We start from the raw sequence: 26063 nt of genomic DNA on the forward strand, positions 1-26063 counted from the left end.
TTTCTCCAGGAGGGTCTGAAGAAAGGGTTTGTTACATACACATTTGGCAGATGTGCCAAACGTACAATCCTTTTGTCAGGCCTTGATCAGAATCAGGCCTGTGTTTAAGTATGTTGCTCCGCCTTGGAGCCTTAGCCTTGTTCTTAGAGTTTGAGCCTTTACATGCCATTTATATTAAGTTATCTTTGAATGTTTTATTTCTTTTGGCTATTTCTTCTGCTTGGAGAGTCTCTGAACTCCCAGCATTGCAGTTTATTATCCTTATCTTATTTTTCATGCTGACAAGGTGGTTTTTCGTACTAAGTTAGATTTCCTTCCTAAGGTTGTTTCTATGAAAAATATTAATCAGGAGATCATTGCTCCATCTCAGTCTGAAGCCTTCTTCTGTTAAAGAATATCTGTTGCACAATGTGGATGTGGTTTGTGCTCTTAAATTTTATTTGGAGGCGACTAAGGATTTTCGCCAATCTTGTGCTCTCTTTGTCTGTTGGGAAATGTGGAAGCCAGAAAGCTACTGCTTCTACTCTTTCTTTTTGGTTGAGAAGTTTGATTCGTCTAGCATATGAGTCTGCTGGTAATCAACCTCCTGAGAGAATTACGGCTCATTCCACAAGGGCTGTTGCCTCTTCTTGGGCTTTTAAAAATGAAGCTTCCATGGAACAAATTTGCAAGGCTGCAACTTAGTCTTCTTTGTATACTTTTTCAAAATATGATACTTTTGCCTCGGCTGAGGCTGCTTTTGGGCGAAAGGTTCTTCAAGCGGCGGTGCCTTCTGTTTAGGCATGCTTGTTTTGTCCTTCCCTATTATTCTGTTTCCTCTAGCTTGGGTATTGGTTCCCAACAGTAATTAAGATGAACCTGTGGACTCACCATATCTTAGGAAGAAAACAAAATTTATGCTTACCTGATACATTTATTTATTCCAGATATGGTGAGTCCACGGACCCACCCTTTTTGTTTTAAGAAAGTTTTTGGCTAAACCTCAGACACCTCCGCACCTTGTGTTACTCTCTTTTCTCCATTTCATTTTGGTCAAATGACTGGGGGTTATGGGTAAGGGAGTGATTCTTTTACTGTTTTACTGTGGTGCTCTTTGCCTCCTCCTGCTGGCCAGGAGTGATATTCCCAACAGTAATTAAGATGAACCTGTGGACTCACCATATCTGGAAGAAATAAATTTATCAGGTGAGCATAAATTTTTTATTTTTTTTGTTAGAAAGCTATATGCAGCACTTGTTATATCACTGCTTATTTCAACTGCTTATTTCAATGCTTCCCTTTTTATATATTAGCACTGTTTCCCACTCTCTCAAGCCTGCTATATATAGGAGCACATATATACAATTGCAAACTATTTATATATTGTTTGTTAGTTTTTGCAACTATATTTCAAACTGAACCTGCCTCAAAAGTTACCATAGAAACTAAGCTAAAAAAAAAAATAAGTGTTTGTTGTTAAAGGCTGATCTGATTTCTTCAGCTCAATTATGTTGCTATTGTTTTAATATTTTCTCTGACTATAAATGCTATCACTGTTAATAATTTCCAGTCTAATGCAGAGGGCATTTCTGCAGCAATGAGGTTTTATTGCTATAGAGAAGGATATGTCTGCTATTCCACCTTCAAATAAAAGTTAAAGGGTTTTGCATTATGTTCTTAAATCTAGCAAATTTTGTACTGACCGACAGCATACTGATGTATCTTCTACTGTTGGTGGTTCCTCTAATTCAGAGGATCTTACATCAGATACAGAGATTGACAAATCTTCTTTTTTGTTTAAAATTGAATATATTTGTCCTCTTTTTTAGGAAGTATTATTTACTTTAGGGGTTGAGGAGCCTAAAACTCCTGATGATAGACCTAAGAATCGTTTAAATTATGTATTTAAGACTACTGTTATTACTCTAATCTCATTGCTAAAGAATGGTCTAAGCCTGGTACTTTGAATCCTTCTTCTAAAGATTGAAAATTGTATCCATTACCTATTGCTATTTTGGTACTTTGGGAAACAGTCCCTAAAGTTGATGGGGCTATTTTCACTCTTGCCAAAGGTACTACCATTCCTATAGAAGACAGAACTTCTTTTTAAACCCTTTAGATAGAAGACTTGAATCTTATCTTAGATGGGCATATTTGCATATTGGCTATATTCTTAGACCAGTTATAGCTATCGCTGATGTTGCTGCTGCCTCTATTTTGGTTGGACAGTTTGGCTCAGCAGTTTTCTTTAGACCCACAATTATCTAACATTCTCTTACTTCAACATGAGAATCATTTTATTTGTGATGCTATTTTTTGATCAATTTTTTGTCTTTAGCTATTCTTACTAGAAGAGCTTTATGGCTTAAATCTTGGAATGCTGACATGGTATATAAACAAGATTGCTATTTCTTTCTTTTCAAGGTAAAGCATCTTTTTGGTTCTCAATTGGATTCTATTATTTCCACTATTTCTGGGGGGAAGGGAGTTTTTCTGCCCCAAGATCAGAATCTAAGGGTAAATTTAAAGCTTCCAATCGTTTTGGTTAATTTCGTCAGATTAGAGAACAGACCACCACTCCTTCCACTAAGGCCTTTGGCTCGAATTGGAGACCATCTCCAAATTGGAATAAATCCAAGCCTTATAAAAAACCAAATCCTGACCCTAAACCTCCATGAAAGGTGCGGTCCTCCAAGCCAGTTCTTCTGGTAGCTATTCCAAAGAGTTTGGACAGACTCTGTCCAAAATCAGTGGATTTAGAATATAATTTCTCAGGGGTATCGAATAGGATTCAGAATAAGTCCTCCCTTGGGAAGATTCTTTCTTACCCATGTACCAAAAACCCAGTAAAAGCTCAAGCCTTGCTGAAATGTGTTTCAGATCTAGAACTTTCATGGATAATTGTCCCTGTTCCACAGCAGGAACAAGGATTGGGTATTCATTCAAATCTATTCATTGTACCAAAGAAGGAAAAAAATTTCAGACCAATTTCTCCAACATTGGTGTGTCCGGTCCACGGCGTCATCCTTACTTGTGGGAATATTCTCTTCCCCAACAGGAAATGGCAAAGAGCACAGCAAAAGCTGCCCATATAGCCCCTCCTCGGGCTCCGCCCCCCAGTCATTCTCTTTGCCGCTCTGAACAAGTAGCATCTCCACGGAGATGGTGAAGAGTATGTGGTGTTTAGTTGTAGTTTTTTATTCTTCTATCAAGAGTTTGTTATTTTAAAATAGTGCCGGTTTGTACTATTTACTCTAAAACAGAAAGGGATGAAGAGTTCTGTTTAAAAGAGGAGTATGATTTTAGCAGCAGTAACTAAAATCAATTGCTTTTCCCACGCAGGACTGTTGAGCCCAGAGAACTTCAGTTGGGGGGAACAGTTTGCAGACTTTTCTGCTCAAGGTATGACTAGTCCATTTTCTAACAAGACTGTGTAATGCTAGAAGACTGTCATTTTCCCTCTTGGGGATCGGTAAGCCATTTTCTTAGACTCTTAACAGAATGAAGGCTTATTATGGGCTTGACACTCTTGTGGGCTAAATCGATTGCTTTATTTAATTTTTTTATGAAGTTTGAAGTGATTTCTAAACTTTTTAGTGTTGGGGAACGTTTTTAGGCGCCAGGCAGTTGTTTAGACACCTTCCCAGTCAGGAAAGGCCTTTCACTATAGTAGGCAGAGCCTCATTTTCACGCCATAATTGCACAGTTTATTTTGGATGCAGTGCATGCAGCTGCATGTGAGAGGGTCTGGTGATCATTGAAAACGTTCCTGGAAGGCTTGATTTGGTATCGTATAACCCCCTAGGACAGGTGAAGTCGCAGCAAACGCTGTGGCTGGGACTGTAGTGGGGTTAAAATTGCTAATTGATTAAACGGCTCCGGTTTCCTCATTTAAGGGGTTAAAAGCTTGAAAATTGGGGTGCAATTTTGGTAAAGATTGGATATTTCCTTCATAGTTTTTCACACATTCAGAAATAAAGTGTGCTCTGTTTAAAATTTAAAGAGACAGTAACGGTTTTGTTTAAAAATGGTTTTTTTGCATTATTAGCCTGTTTAAGCCTGTCTAACATGTCTGTACCTTCAGATAGATCATGTTCTGTATGTATGGAGGCCAAGGTGGTCCCCCCTTCAAATGTATGTGATAATTGTGCCATGGCGTCCAGACAAAGTAAGGACAGTACTGTCACATTTAGTAAGGTTGCCCAAGATGATTACTCAAACCTGTTTGTAGTTCCCAAAAAAGAGGGAACTTTCAGACCAATTCTGGATTTAAAGATTCTAAACAAATTTCTCAGAGTTCCATCGTTCAAAATGGAAACCATTCGAACAATTTTACCTACAATCCAGGAGGGTCAATATATGACTACCGTGGATTTAAAGGATGCATACCTACATATTCCTATCCACAAAGATCATCATCAGTTCCTAAGGTTCGCCTTTCTGGACAAACATTACCAGTTCGTGGCACTTCCGTTTGGTTTAGCCACTGCTCCCAGAATTTTCACAAAGGTGCTAGGGTCCCTTCTGGCAGTTCTAAGACCTAGGGGCATTGCAGTGGCACCTTATCTAGACGACATTCTAATTCAAGCGTCGTCTCTTTCCAAGGCAAAGGCTCATACAGACATTGTTCTAGCCTTTCTCAGATCTCACAGGTGGAAGGTGAACGTAGAAAAGAGTTCCCTGTCTCCTTTTTGGGAACAATAATAGATTCTTCAGAAATGAAGATCTTCCTGACAGAAGTCAGAAAGTCAAAGCTTCTAAACACTTGCCAAGTTCTTCACTCTATTCTGCAGCCTTCCATAGCTCAGTGCATGGAAGTAGTAGGATTGATGGTTGCAGCAATGGACATAGTTCCTTTTGCTCAAATTCATCTAAGACCATTACAACTGTGCATGCTCAATCAGTGGAATGGGGACTATGCAGACTTGTCTCCACAGATTCAAGTAGACCAGGTAACCAGAGACTCACTCCGTTGGTGGTTGACTCAGGATCACCTGTCTCAGGGAATGAGTTTCCGCAGACCAGAGTGGGTCATTGTCACGACCGACGCCAGTCTCTTAGGCTGGGGTGCGGTCTGGGACTCTCTGAAAGCTCAGGGTCTATGGTCTCGGGAAGAGTCTCTTCTCCCGATAAATATCCTGGAACTGAGAGCGATATTCAATGTTCTCCGGGCTTGGCCTCAACTAGCGAAGGCCGGATTCATAAGATTTCAGTCAGACAACATGACGACTGTAGCTTACATCAACCATCAGGGAGGAACAAAGAGTTCCTTTGCGATGAGAGAGGTATCCAAGATCATCAAATGGGCGGAGGATCACTCCTGCCATCTATCTGCAATTCACATCCCAGGAGTAGACAACTGGGAGGCGGATTATCTGAGTCGTCAGACTTTCCATCCGGGGGAGTGGGAACTCCACCCGGAGGTCTTTGCCCAGTTAACCCAATTATGGGGCATTCCAGACATGGATCTGATGGCGTCTCGTCAGAACTTCAAGGTTCCTTGCTACGGGTCCAGATCCAGGGATCCCAAGGCGGCTCTAGTGGATGCATTAGTGGCGCCTTGGTCGTTCAACCTAGCTTATGTGTTTCCACCGTTCCCTCTCCTTCCCAGGCTCGTAGCCAGGATCAAACAGGAGAAGGCCTCAGTGATTCTGATAGCTCCTGCGTGGCCACGCAGGACTTGGTATGCAGACCTGGTGAATATATCATCGGCTCCACCATGGAAGCTACCTTTGAGACAGGATCTTCTAGTACAAGGTCCATTCGAACATCCAAATCTAGTTTCTCTGCAGCTGACTGCTTGGAAATTGAACGCTTGATTTTATCTAAGCGTGGGTTTTCAAATTCAGTGATAGATACTCTGGTACAAGCCAGAAAACCTGTGACTAGAAAGATTTACCATAAAATATGGAAAAAATATATCTGTTGGTGTGAATCCAAGGGATTCTCCTGGAGTAAGATTAAAGATTCTCTCCTTTCTCCAAGAGGGTTTGGATAAAGGGTTGTCAGCGAGTTCTCTAAAAGGACAGATTTCTGCTTTATCTGTTTTGTTACACAAATGACTGGCAGCTGTGCCAGATGTACAAGCCTTTGTACAGGCTTTGGTCAGAATCAAGCCTGTTTACAGACCCATGACTCCTCCTTGGAGTCTAAATTTAGTTCTTTCTGTTCTTCAAGGGGTTCCGTTTGAACCTTTACATTCCATAGATATCAAGTTACTATCTTGGAAGGTTCTGTTTTTGGTTGCTATTTCTTCTGCTAGAAGAGTTTCTGAATTATCTGCTTTGCAGTGTGATCCACCCTATCTGGTGTTCCATTCAGATAAGGTCGTTTTACGTACCAAGCCTGGTTTTCTTCCAAAAGTTGTTTCCAACAAGAATATTAACCAGGAGATAGTTGTTCCTTCTCTGTGCCCGAAACCAGTTTCTAAGAAGGAACGTTTGTTACACAATTTAGATGTAGTTCGTGCTTTAAAGTTCTATTTAGAAGCAACAAAGGATTTTAGACAAACCTCATCTTTGTTTGTCGTTTTCTCTGGTAAGAGGAGAGGACAAAAAGCTACTGCTTCCTCTCTTTCTGGCTGAAAAGCATTATCCGATTGGCTTATGAGACTGCCGGACGGCAGCCTCCTGAACGAGTCACAGCTCACTCCACTAGGGCTGTGGCTTCCACGTGGGCCTTCAAGAACGAGGCTTCTGTTGATCAGATATGTAAGGTAGCGACTTGGTCTTCTCTGCACACTTTTGCCAAATTTTACAAATTTGATACTTTTGCTTCTTCGGAGGCTGTTTTTGGGAGAAAGGTTTTGCAAGCCGTGGTGCCTTCTGTTTAGGTAACCTGATTTGCTCCCTTCATCCGTGTCCTAAAGCTTTGGTATTGGTTCCCACAAGTAAGGATGACGCAGTGGACCGGACACACCAATGTTGGAGAAAACAGAATTTATGCTTACCTGATAAATTACTTTCTCCAACGGTGTGTCCGGTCCACGGCCCGCCCTGGTTTTGTTAATCAGGTTTGAAAAATTTCTTTCTCTATGCACTACAGTCACCACGGCACCCTGTAGTTTCTCCTTTTTTTCTCCTAACCGTCGGTCGAATGACTGGGGGGCGGAGCCCGAGGAGGGGCTATATGGGCAGCTTTTGCTGTGCTCTTTGCCATTTCCTGTTGGGGAAGAGAATATTCCCACAAGTAAGGATGACGCCGTGGACCGGACACACCGTTGGAGAAAGTAATTTATCAGGTAAGCATAAATTCTGTTTTTAGATCTGAAAACTTAAAATCGTTTTGTCCCGACTTTCAAGATGGTGACTATAAGGACTATTCTGCCTTTTGTTTAGCAAGGTCACTTCGTGTCCACAAAGACTTACAGGACGCTTACCTTTACATTCTGATTTATCCAGATCACTATCGATTTTGAGATTCTCTTTTCTAAACCAGCATTACCAATTTGTCGCTCTTCCATTTGGCCTTGCAACAGCACCAAGAATATTCTCAAGAGTTCTAGGCGCCCTTCTATCTATAATCAGAGAGCAGGGTATTGCGGTGTTTCCTTATCAAGTCTCACAGGTTGGGGAGCTATTTGGGGGTCTCTGACAGCACAAGTCGTTTGGATTTCTCGAGAGGCGAGGTTACCAATCAATATCTTAGAACTTTGTGCTATTTTCAGAGCTCTTCAGGCTTCACCTCTATTAAAGAGAGAATTGTATATTCGGTTTCAAACAGACAATATGACAACAGTGGCATATGTCAATCATCAAGGGGGACTCGCAGTCCCCTAGCAATGAAAGAAGTATCTTTAATACTTTCTTGGGTGGAATCCAAATCTTGTCTAATCACTGCGATTCATACATCAGTTGTAGACAATTGAGAAGCGGATTATCTCAGCTGTCAGATTCTACACCCAGGGGAGTGGTCTCTCCATCCAGATGTGTTCTATCAGATTGTGCAGATGTGGGTTCTTCCAGGCATAGATCTGATGGCCTCTCATCTAAACAAGAATTTTCCCAGACACTTCTCCAGTTCCAGGGATCCCCAGGCGGAATTGATGGATGCTCTAGCAGTTCCATGGTTTTACCAACCTGCTTAAATTTTTCCACCTCTGGTTTTTCTTCCAAGAGTGATCTCAAAGATCATAATGAAACAATCTTATGTATTTTAATAGTGCCAGCATAACCTCACAGGTTCTGGTATGCGGACCTTGACCAAAAGTCCAGTTGCCAACCTTGGTCACTTCCTCTAAGACCAGACCTTCTGTCTCAAGGCCTGTTTTTTCATCCGGATCTCAAATCTCTAAAATTGAAGGTTCGGAAATTGAAAGCTTGGTCCTTAGTCATAGAGGTTTCTCTGACTCTGTGATTAGCACTATAATACAGGCTCATAAGCCTTTTTCATGGAAAATATATAACAAGGTTTGGAAAACCTTGATTTCTTGGTGTTCGACTCATGGTTATTCTTGGCAATCTTTTAGAATTCCTAGGATTTTACAGTTTCTTCGGGATGGTTTTGATAAAGGTGTGTCTGCTAATACTTTGAAAGGACAAATCTCTGTTCTTTCTGTTTTATTTCACAGAAAGATTGCTAATCTTTCTGATCACTGTTTCATACAGGCTTTAACTTGTATTAAACTTTTTATTAAATCTATCTCTCCTTCTTGTTGTCTAAATTTGGTATTAAATATTTTGCAGGCTCCTCCTTTTGAGCATATGCATTCTTTGGACATTACTTTCTTGGAAAGTGTTATTTCTCTTGGCTATATCTTCTGCTAGAAGAGTTTCTGAATTGTCTGCTCTGTCTTGCAAGTCTCCTTATTTGATTTTCCATCAAGATAAAGCTGTTTTGCGGACTTTGTTTCCAGTTTTGCCTAAAGTTGTGAATTCTAACAACATTAATAGGAAAATTACTGTTTCTTCCTTGTGTCCTAATCCTAAGAATACTCTTGAAAGGTCTTTACATTCGAATGTGGTAAGAGCTTTGATATATTATGTTGAGGCTAATAAATATTTCAGAAATACTTCTAGTCTATTTGTTGTTATTTCTGATTCCAGAAAAGGTCAGAAAACTTCTGCCATTTCTTTGGTATCTTTTTTTGAAACTTCTGATTCACAAAGCTTATTTGGAGGCGGGGCAGTATCCGCCTCAGAGAATAACAGCTCATTCTACAAGATCAGTTTTCACATCTTGGGCTTTCAAGAATGAAGCTTCAGTTGATCAACTCTGCAAAACAGCCACTTGGTCTTCTTTGCATACATTTATTAAATTTTACAATTTTGATGTTTTTGCTTCTTCGGAAGCAGCTTTTTGGTAGAAAGGTTCTTCAGGCAGCTGTCTCAGTTTGATTCTAGTGCCTATGATTTAAGTTTTTTGAATTTTTAAGAAAACTTAATTATTTTTTTGGATTTTAATTTCTCAGCGGAAACAGCTGTTTTAATTTTATCCCTCCCTCTAAAGTTACTCGTCGACTTCCACATCTTGGGTATTATATCCCATCAGTAACTAGCTTGTGGACTATTGCCACCTATGTGAAAGAAAATATAATTTATGTAAGATCTTACCTAATAAATTAATTTCTTTCATGGTGGCGAGAGTCTACGAGACCCATCCATTTTTGGGGGTTATGATTTTTTTGTATAAAACACATTATTTATCCTGTTCCTCTTTTTTTATGCTTTTACTCCTTATACACCTCACTAACTTGGCTATACGTTAAATTGAGGTATGAGTGAGGTGGTAGGGGTATTTATAGGCATTTGAGGTTTTGGAAACTTTGCCCCCTCCTGGTAGGAATGTATATCCCATCAGTAACTAGCTTGTGGACTCTCGCCACCATGAAATAAATTTATCAGGTAGGTTCTTACATTAATTATGTTTTATTACTAGGACCGACTAAATCCTTATCTATGAAGTATTATTTTTATACTTGTCTTGGATATTGGTGCTATGTATTTGTTTGCACTACTTACTAAAATAGGTGGTATAGACCCCCTAAAAAAAGTACTGTTTTATTGATTTACTAGGTATGGTATAATTCCTAGTCCAGAATTTATTCCCAACGTAAAAGAGTAGTATATAATACCATTAAACGTTGGTATGTGTGTTTTCGTGCAACTAAGTCTGATATTGGAATTCCTAAGGTGTACAAGGCACCTAAAGGTATTTATTGTCTTTCAATATAATATTCAGGTCTGCTACAGCACGAAAACACACATACCAACGTTTAATGGTATTATATACTACTCTTTTACGTTGGGAATAAATTCTGGACTAGGAATTATCCGTCCTAGGTTTATAAATTAACCCCATCATTAACTATTTATGTTAAATACACGCTGCACAAGATCCTCCCCATTCCATCTGTGTTTTTAATTTTAGTATTTATGTTTGTTCGTGGATCATAATTTTAATATGAATCCTAATAAAGGTTACATTTTAACTCTCTACGGCTAAGACCGTCCATCCCCATTGAGTTACCCGTGTTCCAACCTAGAGCCCCCCCTATCTCACGCAAGAGTGCTTTCCAAGTGTACATCATTTTCAATCCTAGGATTGAAATTCCCCTTTAATTTTATGCAAAGTATGATCCTAAGTTATTAAAGTAACACAGAAACCAAGCATAACCAAAATGTGTAAAATCACTGCTAGATCAAAATTTAAATGTCTTAAATTACAAATGAGAGTGTACTGTCCCTTTAATAAGCTGTTAAACTTGAAACTTAAACTCTAATTTTAGACATATATCTGACTCATTTTTTTGGTCAAGGAAAATGCTCTATATAACATGTTACTTGACTTCCTTGACTGTGCTCATACATGGAGCAGATGTGCATGCACACAGTATACTCCCATTTCAAGGGGCATTATATTTGAAAATGTTGTTAAAGGGACATGAATGTCAGAAATCAAATATAACTTGTCATTAAAAAAAAGCAACTGCCCTAATTTCTTTTATTATCAAATTCACTGTGTTCTCTTGGTATCCATGGGAAGATACCTAGATAAGCTCATGAATATGCAGGTGTTTTGAACACTATATGGCAGCAGTGTTTGTAACACTGTATATAACAAAATATATTCTTCTGTTTTTTTTTTATTATTATTATTTTAATATTGCTTTTAATTAGCACTATTTAATGGAAACTATAATATGATTCTTGTAATGCTCATGATTTTGTTAGGTGTAAGCTTTTGCTGTTAAAGTACAATTGTATCGCTGTAACTTTAAATCATGCATACATAATATTGTACTATCTTTTCTTTTAGGTTCTGAAGATTCTCTTTATTTTTGGCAGAGTGCACCAAATATATCTAAACCATCATCTTTCTCTGTATCAACATTAAGTACAACGGTACGTGCTGCAGTCTGGCTGATAAAACATATTTTAATAATCAAAGCATTTTCTTTAAATATGTTTGACTATTCTGACGTTAGAGTGTTCAGAATGATTGACCCCTTAATGACCGTGACATACACTTTGTTACCTGCTGCGAGTGGCTCCGAGGGCTATGACAGCTTGTATCTTACTACCTGGGGCATGCAGAAATAGTACGGTTGTCTGGAACCTTTATTTTTTTACCCCCTAGTTTAACAGACACCGCGCTAACTGTTGGTTTGCAATTATGGGTTAACGCAATAAAAACATTTAGTTTGGTTTAATGGATATAGGTATGTTTAATCCTCAATACCTGGTGGTATGCTTTGTGAGTGCTGCTGACCACCTTCAACTTAGCACCATAGTATCTGTATTTTAAAAAGTTCGTTCACAGCCTTTGTCCACATGAAATACTTTCAAAGTGACATTTGGTAGTATGGGATTAGTAGCTCTTGTGCCGAGTACACAGCCTCACATCCCAGATAAGTAATCCACTTCATGTGCATCTCTTTAAAGGGACAGTCAACTCAACTTTTATTGTTTTAAAAAGATAGATGATCCCTTTATTACCAATTCCCCAGTTTTGCACAGAAAACATGGTTATATTAATACACTTTTTACCTTTGTGATTACCTTGTTTCTAAGACTCTTCTGAATGCCCCCTGATCACAGGACTTTATCCATTGACTTGCATTTAAGCCAATTAGTGCTGTGTTGTTAGAATCCACGGGGTTCAGCACAATGTTATCTATATAGCTTACATGAACTAGCTTCCCCTGATGGGAAATGCAAATACAAAAGCATGTGATCATGGGGCTGTCTTTAGGAACTTAGAAACTGGCATAAATTTAGAAGTTTAAAGGATATAAAGTATTTTAATATAACCATGTTATTTTGTGCAAAGCTGGGGAATGGGTAGTAAAGGCATTATCTATCTTTTTAAACAATAACAATTTTTGTGTTGACTGTCCCTTTAAATGACTGATTTGAGTCTTTTGTGCAGCAGTGACTTTACCCTTGTCTCTGTGGTATTTAGTGGATACTGCTACGTGTGATTACCACAGAGTTTCTGTGCTAATGCATTTTTAGCCTAGCGCTCCCCCCTCACCTTTATCTGGACAACATCTTGGTAAAAAATTTGACGGCAGATAGTGTTAGTGTGCTTGACGAGTGAAACACAATTGCTGTATATTAAGTAAAAACAAATAATCTATTAGATCCACATAGACATATGGGCTACATAATCTGAAGAGAAAATTATGCAGATTTGTTTCAACAATAAGCTAATGCAGTCCTAAATACCCAGATCAGATGAGGTACTAATGTATCTTGTGACAAAGAGAAGAGACTCAAGACTATTGGCCTTGTGAAGAATCCATACTTCTTGCTTACTTCAGATTGTGGCTCTATATATAATTTACAAAATGTCTATGGCTTTCATTGTACCCGGGACACTTTAATGACATATCAATGTGGTCTAAACCTTTATAGTTTCATCAAACCATGTTTTTATTTTTTTAGAATTTTTGTAGACTCAGACTTGTTACCCCTCACAGTTTAGATATCTAACACTGTTCTCTCACTTTATTCTTCATCCACTTTTACAAAATAGAAAAAATTATTCTTTTGTCTACTTCCCTGAAAATAAGAGGTTTCCTAATATGCTTATAACCATTTTTTTTTTTTTTGAGTGATTCTTATGTTTAGAGGAGTTTGGGTAAACCAGCTTCTAATTAGCATAATGTGATCAGTGAGAAATGGCACAGGCCCCAATTGAAATGTTAACTTGTCCACCAATCCCCTGGTTTACAGTGAGCTGCCCCTTGTGGATCCACAGCCCTACACAGGTGAAATGTGGACTTGTTCACCACTCCCCTGGGTTGTAGATGCTATTACTGACTTAGATCCATGGCATTGTGCTTCCACTGCCTATAACCCCTTAATGACTACAGCACTTTTCCATTTTCTGTCCGTTTGAGACCAAGGCTATTTTTACATTTTTGCGGTGTTTATGTTTGGCTGTAATTTTCCTCTTACTCATTTACTGTACCCACACATATTATATACAGTTTCTCTTGTTAAGTGTAGTCAGTCCACGGGTCATCCATTACTTATTGAATATATCTCTTCCTAACAGGAAGCTGCAAGAGGATCACCCAAGCAGAGCTGCTATATAGCTCCTCCCCTCACATGTCATATTCAGTCATTCTCTTGCAGCCTAACTAAAGATAGGTCGCTGTGAGAGGTCTGTGGTGTTTTTTAACTTAGTTTATTTCTTCAATCAAAAGTTTGTTATTTTAAATGGCACCGGAGTGTGCTGTTTGTTCTCAGGCAGCATTAGAAGAAGAATCTGCCTGCGTTTTCTATGATCTTAGCAGACGTAACTAAGATCCACTGGCTGTTCTCATCTGAGGAGTGAGGTAACTTCAGAAAAGGGGAATAGCATGCATGGCCCCCCTGCAAACGAGGTACGTGCAGTAAATTATTTTTCTGAGGAATGGAATTGACTGAGAAAATACTGCTGATACCAATGTAACGTAAGTTCAGCCTTAAATGCAGTGATAGCGACTGGTATTAGGCTGATGAGTGTGTGTACACTGAATGTATTTTTCTAAGGAATGGAATAGACTCTGAAAATACTGTTAATACTGAAATAATGTATGAGCCTTAACTGCAGTAAAAGCGACTGGTAGCAGGCTTATTAATAACACTTCATAACTTTTCAAATGTATGTTTAAAACGTTTACTGGCATGTTAATCGTTTTTTGTGAGGTACTTGGTGATAAAACTTATTGGGGCATGATTTTTACCACATGGCCATCTTTGTTTTTCTGCATAGAAACAGTTATCTGAGCTTCCCCACTGTTGTAATATGAGTGGGAGGGGCCTATTTTAGCGCTTTTTTGCGCAGTAAAAATTTAGTCACAATCTGTCTACTTCATCCTCCATGATCCAGATCGTCTCTAGAGAGCTCAGGGGTCTTCAAAATTCATTTTGAGGGAGGTAATCAGTCACAGCAGACCTGTGACAGTGTGTTTTGACTGTGATAAAAACGTTAATTATTAAATTGTTATCCGTTTTTGGGTATTAAGGGGTTAATCATCCATTTGCTGGTGGGTGCAATCCTTTGCTAATACATTTACTGTTAAAAATCGGTTGCTATAACTATTTTGGTTCATTGTTATTTCAACTGTGACAGCTTTTTGTGCTTCTTAAAGGCACAGTAGCGTTTTTTATATTGCTTGTAAATTTATTTAGAAAAGTATTTCCAAGCTTGCTAGTCTCATTGCTAGTCTGTTTAAACATGTCTGACACAGATGAATCTCTTTGTTCGCTATGTTTAAAGGCCAATGTGGAGCCCAATAGAAATTTGTGTACTAATTTCATTGATGTTACTTTAAATAAAAGTCAATCTTTACATGTAAAGAAATTATCACCAGACAACGAGGGGGAAGTTATGCCGACTAACTCTCCTCACGTGTCAGTACCTTCGCCTCCCGCTCAGGATGTGCGTGATTTCTCCAACATAGGTGTGTCCGGTCCACGGCGTCATCCTTACTTGTGGGATATTCTCTTCCCCAACAGGAAATGGCAAAGAGCCCAGCAAAGCTGGTCACATGATCCCTCCTAGGCTCCGCCTACCCCAGTCATTCTCTTTGCCGTTGTACAGGCAACATCTCCACGGAGATGGCTTAGAGTTTTTTAGTGTTTAACTGTAGTTTTTATTATTCAATCAAGAGTTTGTTATTTTGAAATAGTGCTGGTATGTACTATTTACTCAGAAACAGAAAAGAGATGAAGATTTCTGTTTGTATGAGGAAAATGATTTTAGCAACCGTCACTAAAATCCATGGCTGTTCCACACAGGACTGTTGAGAGCAATTAACTTCAGTTGGGGGAACAGTGAGCAGTCTCTTGCTGCTTGAGGTATGACACATTCTAACAAGACGATGTAATGCTGGAAGCTGTCATTTTCCCTATGGGATCCGGTAAGCCATGTTTATTACGATCGTAAATAAGGGCTTCACAAGGGCTTATTAAGACTGTAGACTTTTTCTGGGCTAAATCGATTCATTATTAACACATATTTAGCCTTGAGGAATCATTTTATTTGGGTATTTTGATATAATAATATCGGCAGGCACTGTTTTAGACACCTTATTCTTTAGGGGCTTTCCCAAAGCATAGGCAGAGCCTCATTTTCGCGCCGGTGTTGCGCACTTGTTTTTGAGAGGCATGGCATGCAGTCGCATGTGAGAGGAGCTCTGATACTTAGAAAAGACTTTCTGAAGGCGTCATTTGGTATCGTATTCCCCTTTGGGCTTGGTTGGGTCTCAGCAAAGCAGATACCAGGGACTGTAAAGGGGTTAAAGTTCAAAACGGCTCCGGTTCCGTTATTTTAAGGGTTAAAGCTTCCAAATTTGGTGTGCAATACTTTTAAGGCTTTAAGACACTGTGGTGAAAATTTGGTGAATTTTGAACAATTCCTTCATGTTTTTTCGCAATTGCAGTAATAAAGTGTGTTCAGTTTAAAATTTAAAGTGACAGTAACGGTTTTATTTTAAAACGTTTTTTGTACTTTGTTATCAAGTTTATGCCTGTTTAACATGTCTGTACTACCAGATAGACTGTGTTCTGAATGTGGGGAAGCCAGAATTCCTATTCATTTAAATAAATGTGATTTATGTGACAATGACAATGATGCCCAAGATGATTCCTCAAGTGAGGGGAGTAAGCATGGTACTGCATCATTCCCTCCTTCGTCTACACGAGTCTTGCCCACTCAGGAGGCCCCTAGTACATCTAGCGCGCCAATACTCCTTACTATGCAACAATTAACGGCTGTAATGGATAATTCTGTCAAAAACATTTTAGCCAAAATGAACACTTATCAGCGTAAGCGCGACTGCTCTGTTTTAGATACTGAAGAGCATGACGACGCTGATAATAATGTTTCTGAAGGGCCCCTAACCCAGTCTGATGGGGCCAGGGAGGTTTTGTCTGAGGGAGAAATTACTGATTCAGGGAACATTTCTCAACAAGCTGAACCTGATGTGATTACATTTAAATTTAAGTTGGAACATCTCTGCATTCTGCTTAAGGAGGTATTATCCACTCTGGATGATTGTGACAAGTTGGTCATCCCAGAGAAACTATGTAAAATGGACAAGTTCCTAGAGGTGCCGGGGCTCCCAGAAGCTTTTCCTATACCCAAGCGGGTGGCGGACATTGTTAATAAAGAATGGGAAAGGCCCGGTATTCCTTTCGTCCCTCCCCCCATATTTAAAAAATTGTTTCCTATGGTCGACCCCAGAAAGGACTTATGGCAGACAGTCCCCAAGGTCGAGGGAGCGGTTTCCACTTTAAACAAACGCACCACTATACCCATAGAGGATAGTTGTGCTTTCAAAGATCCTATGGATAAAAAATTAGAAGGTTTGCTTAAAAAGATGTTTGTTCAGCAGGGTTACCTTCTACAACCAATTTCATGCGTTGTCCCTGTCGCTACAGCCGCATGTTTCTGGTTCGATGAGCTGATAAAGGCGGTCGATAGTGATTCTCCTCCTTATGAGGAGATTATGGACAGAATCAATGCTCTCAAATTGGCTAATTCTTTCACCCTAGACGCCACTTTGCAATTGGCTAGGTTAGCGGCTAAGAATTCTGGGTTTGCTATTGTGGCGCGCAGAGCGCTTTGGTTGAAATCTTGGTCGGCTGATGCGTCTTCCAAGAACAAGCTACTTAACATTCCTTTCAAGGGGAAAACGCTGTTTGGCCCTGACTTGAAAGAGATTATCTCTGATATCACTGGGGGTAAGGGCCACGCCCTTCCTCAGGATCGGCCTTTCAAGGCAAAAAATAAACCTAATTTTCATCCCTTTCGTAGAAACGGACCAGCCCAAAGTGCTACGTCCTCTAAGCAAGAGGGTAATACTTCTCAAGCCAAGCCAGCTTGGAGACCAATGCAAGGCTGGAACAAGGGAAAGCAGGCCAAGAAACCTGCCACTGCTACCAAGACAGCATGAAATGTTGGCCCCCGATCCGGGACCGGATCTGGTGGGGGGCAGACTCTCTATCTTCGCTCAGGCTTGGGCAAGAGATGTTCTGGATCCTTAGGCGCTAGAAATAGTCTCCCAAGGTTATCTTCTGGAATTCAAGGGGCTTCCCCCAAGGGGGAGGTTCCACAGGTCTCAGTTGTCTTCAGACCACATAAAAAGACAGGCATTCTTACATTGTGTAGAAGACCTGTTAAAAATGGGAGTGATTCGTCCTGTTCCATTAAGAGAACAAGGGATGGGGTTCTACTCCAATCTGTTCATAGTTCCCAAAAAAGAGGGAACGTTCAGACCAATCTTAGATCTCAAGATCTTAAACAAGTTTCTCAAGGTTCCATCGTTCAAGATGGAAACCATTCGAACTATTCTTCCTTCCATCCAGGAAGGTCAATTCATGACCACGGTGGATTTAAAGGATGCGTATCTACATATTCCTATCCACAAGGAACATCATCGGTTCCTAAGGTTCGCATTCCTGGACAAGCATTACCAGTTTGTGGCGCTTCCTTTCGGATTAGCCACTGCTCCAAGGATTTTCACAAAGGTACTAGGGTCCCTTCTAGCTGTGCTAAGACCAAGGGGCATTGCTGTAGTACCTTACTTGGACGACATTCTGATTCATGCGTCGTCCCTTCCTCAAGCAAAGGCTCACACGGACATAGTCCTGGCCTTTCTCAGATCTCACGGATGGAAAGTGAACGTGGAAAAGAGTTCTCTATCTCCGTCAACAAGGGTTCCCTTCTTGGGAACAATAATAGACTCCTTAGAAATGAGGATATTTCTGACAGAGGCCAGAAAAACAAAGCTTCTAGACTCTTGTCGGATACTTCATTCCGTTCCTCTTCCTTCCATAGCTCAGTGCATGGAAGTGATCGGGTTGATGGTAGCGGCAATGGACATAGTTCCTTTTGCGCGCATTCATCTAAGACCATTACAACTGTGCATGCTCAGTCAGTGGAATGGGGATTATACAGACTTGTCTCCGAAGATACAAGTAAATCAGAGGACCAGAGACTCACTCCGTTGGTGGCTGTCCCTGGACAACCTGTCACAAGGGATGACATTCCGCAGACCAGAGTGGGTCATTGTCACGACCGACGCCAGTCTGATGGGCTGGGGCGCGGTCTGGGGATCCCTGAAAGCTCAGGGTCTTTGGTCTCGGGAAGAATCTCTTCTACCGATAAATATTCTGGAACTGAGAGCGATATTCAATGCTCTCAAGGCTTGGCCTCAGCTAGCGAGGGCCAAGTTCATACGGTTTCAATCAGACAACATGACAACTGTTGTGTACATCAACCATCAGGGGGGAACAAGGAGTTCCCTAGCGATGGAAGAAGTGACCAAAATCATTCTATGGGCGGAGTCTCACTCCTGCCACCTGTCCGCTATCCACATCCCAGGAGTGGAAAATTGGGAAGCGGATTTTCTGAGTCGTCAGACATTGCATCCGGGGGAGTGGGAACTCCATCCGGAAATCTTTGCCCAAGTCACTCAGCTGTGGGGCATTCCAGACATGGATCTGATGGCCTCTCGTCAGAACTTCAAAGTTCCTTGCTACGGATCCAGATCCAGGGATCCCAAGGCGGCTCTAGTGGATGCACTAGTAGCACCTTGGACCTTCAAACTAGCTTATGTGTTCCCGCCGTTTCCTCTCATCCCCAGGCTGGTAGCCAGGATCAATCAGGAGAGGGCGTCGGTGATCTTGATAGCTCCTGCGTGGCCACGCAGGACTTGGTATGCAGATCTGGTGAATATGTCATCGGCTCCACCTTGGAAGCTACCTTTGAGACGAGACCTTCTTGTTCAGGGTCCGTTCGAACATCCGAACCTGGTTTCACTCCAGCTGACTGCTTGGAGATTGAACGCTTGATCTTATCGAAGCGAGGGTTCTCAGATTCTGTTATCGATACTCTTGTTCAGGCCAGAAAGCCTGTAACTAGAAAGATTTACCACAAAATTTGGAAAAAATATATCTGTTGGTGTGAATCTAAAGGATTCCCTTGGGACAAGGTTAAGATTCCTAAGATTCTATCCTTCCTTCAAGAAGGATTGGAAAAAGGATTATCTGCAAGTTCCCTGAAGGGACAGATTTCTGCCTTGTCTGTGTTACTTCACAAAAAGCTGGCAGCTGTGCCAGATGTTCAAGCCTTTGTTCAGGCTCTGGTTAGAATTAAGCCTGTTTACAAACCTTTGACTCCTCCTTGGAGTCTCAATTTAGTTCTTTCAGTTCTTCAGGGGGTTCCGTTTGAACCCTTACATTCCGTTGATATTAAGTTATTATCTTGGAAAGTTTTGTTTTTAGTTGCAATTTCTTCTGCTAGAAGAGTTTCAGAATTATCTGCTCTGCAGTGTTCTCCTCCTTATCTGGTGTTCCATGCAGATAAGGTGGTTTTACGTACTAAACCTGGGTTTCTTCCAAAAGTTGTTTCTAACAAAAACATTAACCAGGAGATTATCGTACCTTCTCTGTGTCCGAAACCAGTTTCAAAGAAGGAACGTTTGTTGCACAATTTGGATGTTGTTCGCGCTCTAAAATTCTATTTAGATGCTACAAAGGATTTTAGACAAACATCTTCCTTGTTTGTTGTTTATTCCGGTAAAAGGAGAGGTCAAAAAGCAACTTCTACCTCTCTCTCTTTTTGGATTAAAAGCATCATCAGATTGGCTTACGAGACTGCCGGACGGCAGCCTCCCGAAAGAATCACAGCTCATTCCACTAGGGCTGTGGCTTCCACATGGGCCTTCAAGAACGAGGCTTCTGTTGATCAGATATGTAGGGCAGCGACTTGGTCTTCACTGCACACTTTTACCAAATTTTACAAGTTTGATACTTTTGCTTCTTCTGAGGCTATTTTTGGGAGAAAGGTTTTGCAAACCGTGGTGCCTTCCATTTAGGTGACCTGATTTGCTCCCTCCCTTCATCCGTGTCCTAAAGCTTTGGTATTGGTTCCCACAAGTAAGGATGACGCCGTGGACCGGACACACCTATGTTGGAGAAAACAGAATTTATGTTTACCTGATAAATTACTTTCTCCAACGGTGTGTCCGGTCCACGGCCCGCCCTGGTTTTTTTAATCAGGTCTGATAATTTATTTTCTTTAACTACAGTCACCACGGTACCATATGGTTTCTCCTATGCAAATATTCCTCCTTAACGTCGGTCGAATGACTGGGGTAGGCGGAGCCTAGGAGGGATCATGTGACCAGCTTTGCTGGGCTCTTTGCCATTTCCTGTTGGGGAAGAGAATATCCCACAAGTAAGGATGACGCCGTGGACCGGACACACCGTTGGAGAAAGTAATTTATCAGGTAAACATAAATTCTGTTTTTGTGGCGCCAAGTACATCAAGGAGGCCCTTACAAATCACTTTGCAAGACATGGCTACTGTTATGACAGAAGTATTATCTAAATTGCCAGAATTAAGAGGCAAGCGCGATAGCTCTGGGTTAAGGACAGAGCGCGCGGATGAGGTGAGAGCCATGTCAGATACTGCGTCACAGTTTGCAGAACATGAAGACGGAGAGCTTCATTCTGTGGGTGACGGATCTGATCCAGGGAGACTGGATTCAGAGATTTCTAATTTTAAATTTAAGCTTGAGAACCTCCGTATATTGCTAGGGGAGGTATTAGCGGCTCTGAATGATTGTAACACGGTTGCAATTCCAGAAAAATTATGTAGGTTGGATAGATACTATGCGGTACCGGTGTGTACTGACGTGTTTCATATACCTAAAAGGCTTACAGAGATTATTAGCAAGGAGTGGGATAGACCTCGTGTGCCTTTTTCCCCTCCTCCCATATTTAGGAAAATGTTTCCAATAGACGCCACCACACGAGACTTATGGCAGACGGTCCCTAAGGTGGAGGGAGCAGTTTCTACTTTAGCTAAGCGTACCACTATCCCGGTGGAGGATAGTTGTGCCTTTTCAGATCCAATGGATAAGAAATTAGAGGGTTACCTTAAGAAAATGTTTGTTCAACAAGGTTTTATCTTACAGCCCCTTGCATGCATTGCGCCTGTCACTGCTGCGGCGGCATTCTGGTTTGAGTCTCTGGAAGAGGCCATTCGCACAGCTCCATTGGATGAAATTATGAACAAGCTTAAAGCACTTAAGCTAGCTAACACATTTGTTTCTGATGCCGTCGTACATTTAACCAAACTTACGGCTAAGAACTCCGGATTCGCCATCCAAGCGCACAGAGCGCTATGGCTTAAATCCTGGTCAGCTGACGTGACTTCTAAATCTAAATTGCTTAATATTCCTTTCAAAGGGCAGACCTTATTCGGGCCCGGCTTGAAAGAAATTATAGCTGACATTACGGGAGGTAAGGGACATGCTCTACCTCAGGACAGGGCCAAATCAAAGGCCAAACAGTCTAAATTTCGTGCCTTTCATAACTTCAAGGCAGGAGCAGCATCAACTTCCTCCGCTCCAAAACAGGAAGGAGCTGTTGCTCGTTACAGGCAGGGCTGGAAAGTTAACCAGTCCTGGAACAAGGGCAAGCAGGCCAAGAAACCTGCTGCTGCCCCTAAGACAGCATGAAGAGAGGGCCCCCTATCCGGAAACGGATCTAGTGGGGGGCAGACTTTCTCTCTTCGCCCAGGCTTGGGCAAGAGATGTCCAGGATCCCTGGGCGTTGGAGATCATATCTCAGGGATATCTCCTGGACTTCAAAACATCTCCTCCACGAGGGAGATTTCATCTTTCAAGGTTATCAGCAAACCAAATAAAGAAAGAGGCGTTTCTACGCTGTGTACAAGACCTCTTACTAATGGGGGTGATCCACCCAGTTCCGCGGACGGAACACGGGCAAGGATTCTATTCAAATCTATTTGTGGTTCCCAAGAAAGAGGGAACCTTCAGACCAATCTTGGACTTAAAAATCCTAAACAAATTCCTAAGAGTTCCATCATTCAAAATGGAAACTATTCGAACCATCCTTCCCATGATCCAAGAGGGTCAGTACATGACCACAGTGGACTTAAAGGATGCCTACCTTCACATACCGATTCACAAGGATCATTATCGGTACCTAAGATTTGCTTTCCTAGACAGGCATTACCAGTTTGTAGCTCTTCCCTTCGGATTAGCTACGGCTCCAAGAATCTTTACAAAAGTTCTGGGCTCACTTCTGGCTGTACTAAGACCGCGAGGCATAGCGGTGACTCCGTACCTAGACTACATTCTGATACAAGCGTCAAGTTTTCAAACTGCCAATTCTCATACAGAGATAGTTCTGGCATTTCTGAGGTCGCATGGGTGGAAGGTGAACGTGGAAAAGAGTTCTCTATTACCACTTACAAGGGTTCCCTTTCTAGGGACTCTTATAGATTCTGTAGAGATGAAAATTTACCTGACAGAGGCCAGGTTATCAAAACTTCTAAATGCTTGCCGTGTCCTTCATTCCATTCCACACCCGTCAGTAGCTCAGTGCATGGAAGTAATCGGCTTAATGGTAGCGGCAATGGACATAGTACCATTTGCGCGCCTGCATCTCAGTCCGCTGCAATTGTGCATGCTAAGTCAGTGGAACGGGGATTACTCAGATTTGTCCCCCCTACTAAATCTGAATCAAGAGACCAGAGATTCTCTTCTATGGTGGCTTTCTCGGCCACATCTGTCCAAGGGGATGACCTTTCGCAGGCCAGATTGGACGATTGTAACAACAGACGCCAGCCTTCTAGGCTGGGGCGCAGTCTGGAACTTCCTGAAGGCTCATGGATTATGGACTCAGGAGGAAAAAATCCTCCCAATAAATATTCTGGAATTAAGAGCAATAGTCAATGCTCTCCTAGCTTGGCCTCAGTTAGCAACTCTGAGGTTCATCAGATTTCAGTCGGACAACATCACGACTGTGGCTTACATCAACCATCAAGGGGGAACCAGAAGTTCCCTAGCGATGTTGGAAGTCTCAAAGATAATTCGCTGGGCAGAGTCTCACTCTTGCCACCTGTCAGCGATTTACATCCCAGGCGTGGAGAACTGGGAGGCGGATTTTCTAAGTCGCCAGACTTTTCATCCGGGGGAGTGGGAACTTCATCCGGAGGTCTTTGCTCAACTGATTCATCGTTGGGGCAAACTAGATCTGGATCTCATGGCGTCTCGCCAGAACGCCAAGCTTCCTTGTTACGGATCCAGGTCCAGGGACCCGGGAGCGGTGCTGATAGATGCTCTGACAGCCCCTTGGGTCTTCAACATGGCTTATGTGTTTCCACCATTTCCGATGCTTCCTCGTTTGAGTGCCAAGATCAAACAGGAGAGAGCTTCGGTGATTCTGATAGCGCCTGCGTGGCCACGCAGGACCTGGTATGCAGACCTAGTGGACATGTCGTCCTGTCCACCGTGGTCTCTGCCTCTGAGACAGGACCTTCTAATTCAGGGTCCTTTCAACCATCCAAATCTAATTTCTCTGAGGCTGACTGCATGGAGATTGAACGCTTGATTCTATCAAAGCGTGGCTTCTCGGAGTCGGTTATTGATACCTTAATACAGGCTAGGAAGCCTGTTACCAGAAAAATTTACCATAAGATATGCCGTAAATATTTATATTGGTGCGAATCGAAGTGTTACTCATGGAGTAAGGTTAGGATTCCTAGGATATTGTCCTTTCTACAAGAGGGTTTAGAAAAGGGCTTATCTGCTAGTTCGTTAAAGGGACAGATTTCTGCTCTGTCTATTCTTCTACACAAACGTCTGGCTGAAGTTCCAGACGTTCAGGCTTTTTGTCAGGCTTTAGCTAGGATTAAGCCTGTGTTTAAGACTGTTGCTCCGCCATGGAGCTTAAACTTAGTTCTTAACGTTCTTCAAGGCGTTCCATTTGAACCCCTTCATTCCATTGATATCAAGCTGTTATCCTGGAAGGTTCTGTTTTTGATGGCTATTTCCTCGGCTCGAAGAGTCTCTGAGTTATCTGCCTTACATTGTGATTCTCCTTATCTGATTTTTCATTCAGACAAGGTAGTTCTGCGTACTAAACCTGGGTTCTTACCTAAGGTAGTTACTAACAGGAATATCAATCAAGAGATTGTTGTTCCATCACTGTGTCCTTACCCTTCTTCAAAGAAGGAACGACTTTTGCATATTCTGGACGTAGTCCGTGCCCTGAAGTTCTATTTGCAGGCAACTAAAGATTTTCGTCAAATTTCTTCCCTGTTTGTCGTTTACTTTGGACAGAGAAGAGGTCAAAAGGCTTCGGCTACCTCTCTCTCTTTTTGGCTTCGTAGCATAATACGTTTAGCCTATGAGACTGCTGGACAGCAGCCTCCTGAAAGGATTACAGCTCATTCTACTAGAGCTGTGGCTTCCACTTGGGCCTTTAAAAATGAGGCCTCTGTTGAACAGATTTGCAAGGCTGCAACTTGGTCTTCACTTCACACTTTTTCAAAATTTTTCAAATTTGACACTTTTGCTTCTTCGGAGGCTATTTTTGGGAGAAAGGTACTTCAGGCAGTGGTTCCTTCTGTTTAATGTTCCTGCCTTGTTCCTCCCTTCATCCGTGTACTTTAGCTTTGGTATTGGTATTCCATAAGTAATGGATGACCCGTGGACTGACTACACTTAACAAGAGAAAACATAATTTATGCTTACCTGATAAATTTATTTCTCTTGTAGTGTAGTCAGTCCACGGCCCGCCCTGTCTTTAAGGCAGATCTAAATTTTAATTAAACTCCAGTCACCACTACACCCTATGGTTTCTCCTTTCTCGTCTGGTTTTGGTCGAATGACTGAATATGACATGTGAGGGGAGGAGCTATATAGCAGCTCTGCTTGGGTGATCCTCTTGCAGCTTCCTGTTAGGAAGAGATATATTCAATAAGTAATGGATGACCCGTGGACTGACTACACTACAAGAGAAATAAATTTATCAGGTAAGCATAAATTATGTTTTTTCTCGTCATTAAATGGACTTTCTAAAGATATCATTATTTTCATCATATCCTATAATTTACTGTAAAAATAATTATAAAATAAGAGGAAAAAATGGAAAAAAACACACTTTCTTTCATGTAATTAGCAAGAGTCTATGAGCTAGTGACATATGGGATATACATTCCTACCAGGAGGGGCAAAGTTTCCCAAACCTCAAAATGCCTATAAATACACCCCTCACCACACCCACAAATCAGTTTTACAAACTTTGCCTCCTATGGAGGTGGTGAAGTAAGTTTGTGCTAGATTCTACGTTGATATGCGCTCCGCAGCAGGTTGGAGCCCGGTTTTCCTCTCAGCGTGCAGTGAATGTCAGAGGGATGTGAGGAGAGTATTGCCTATTTGAATTCAATGATCTCCTTCTACGGGGTCTATTTCATAGGTTCTCTGTTATCGGTCGTAGAGATTCATCTCTTACCTCCCTTTTCAGATCGACGATATACTCTTATATATACCATTACCTCTACTGATTCTCGTTTCAGTACTGGTTTGGCTTTCTACTACATGTAGATGAGTGTCCTGGGGTAAGTAAGTCTTATTTTCTGTGACACTCTAAGCTATGGTTGGGCACTTTTATATAAAGTTCTAAATATATGTGTTCAAACATTTATTTGCCTTGACTCAGGATGTTCAACGTTCCTTATTTCAGACAGTCAGTTTCATATTTGGGATTATGCATATGAATAAATCAATTTTTTTCTTACCTTAAAATTTGACTTTTTTCCCTGTG

General features: G+C 41.3%; 1 protein-coding gene across 1 annotated transcript in view; it reads left to right on the plus strand.

Moving 5' to 3' along the window:
* The window catches only part of RTTN (rotatin), a 1186344-nt gene that overhangs the window by 708354 nt on the left and 451927 nt on the right, over window positions 1-26063 (plus strand). The window contains exon 35 of the mRNA XM_053714873.1: window positions 11236-11321. Within this exon, the coding sequence (XP_053570848.1) occupies window positions 11236-11321 (86 nt within the window). The remainder of the gene's footprint in view (window positions 1-11235; window positions 11322-26063) is intronic.

This window comes from Bombina bombina, chromosome 5 (genome assembly GCF_027579735.1).
Source record: "Bombina bombina isolate aBomBom1 chromosome 5, aBomBom1.pri, whole genome shotgun sequence".
Taxonomy (NCBI): domain Eukaryota; kingdom Metazoa; phylum Chordata; class Amphibia; order Anura; family Bombinatoridae; genus Bombina; species Bombina bombina.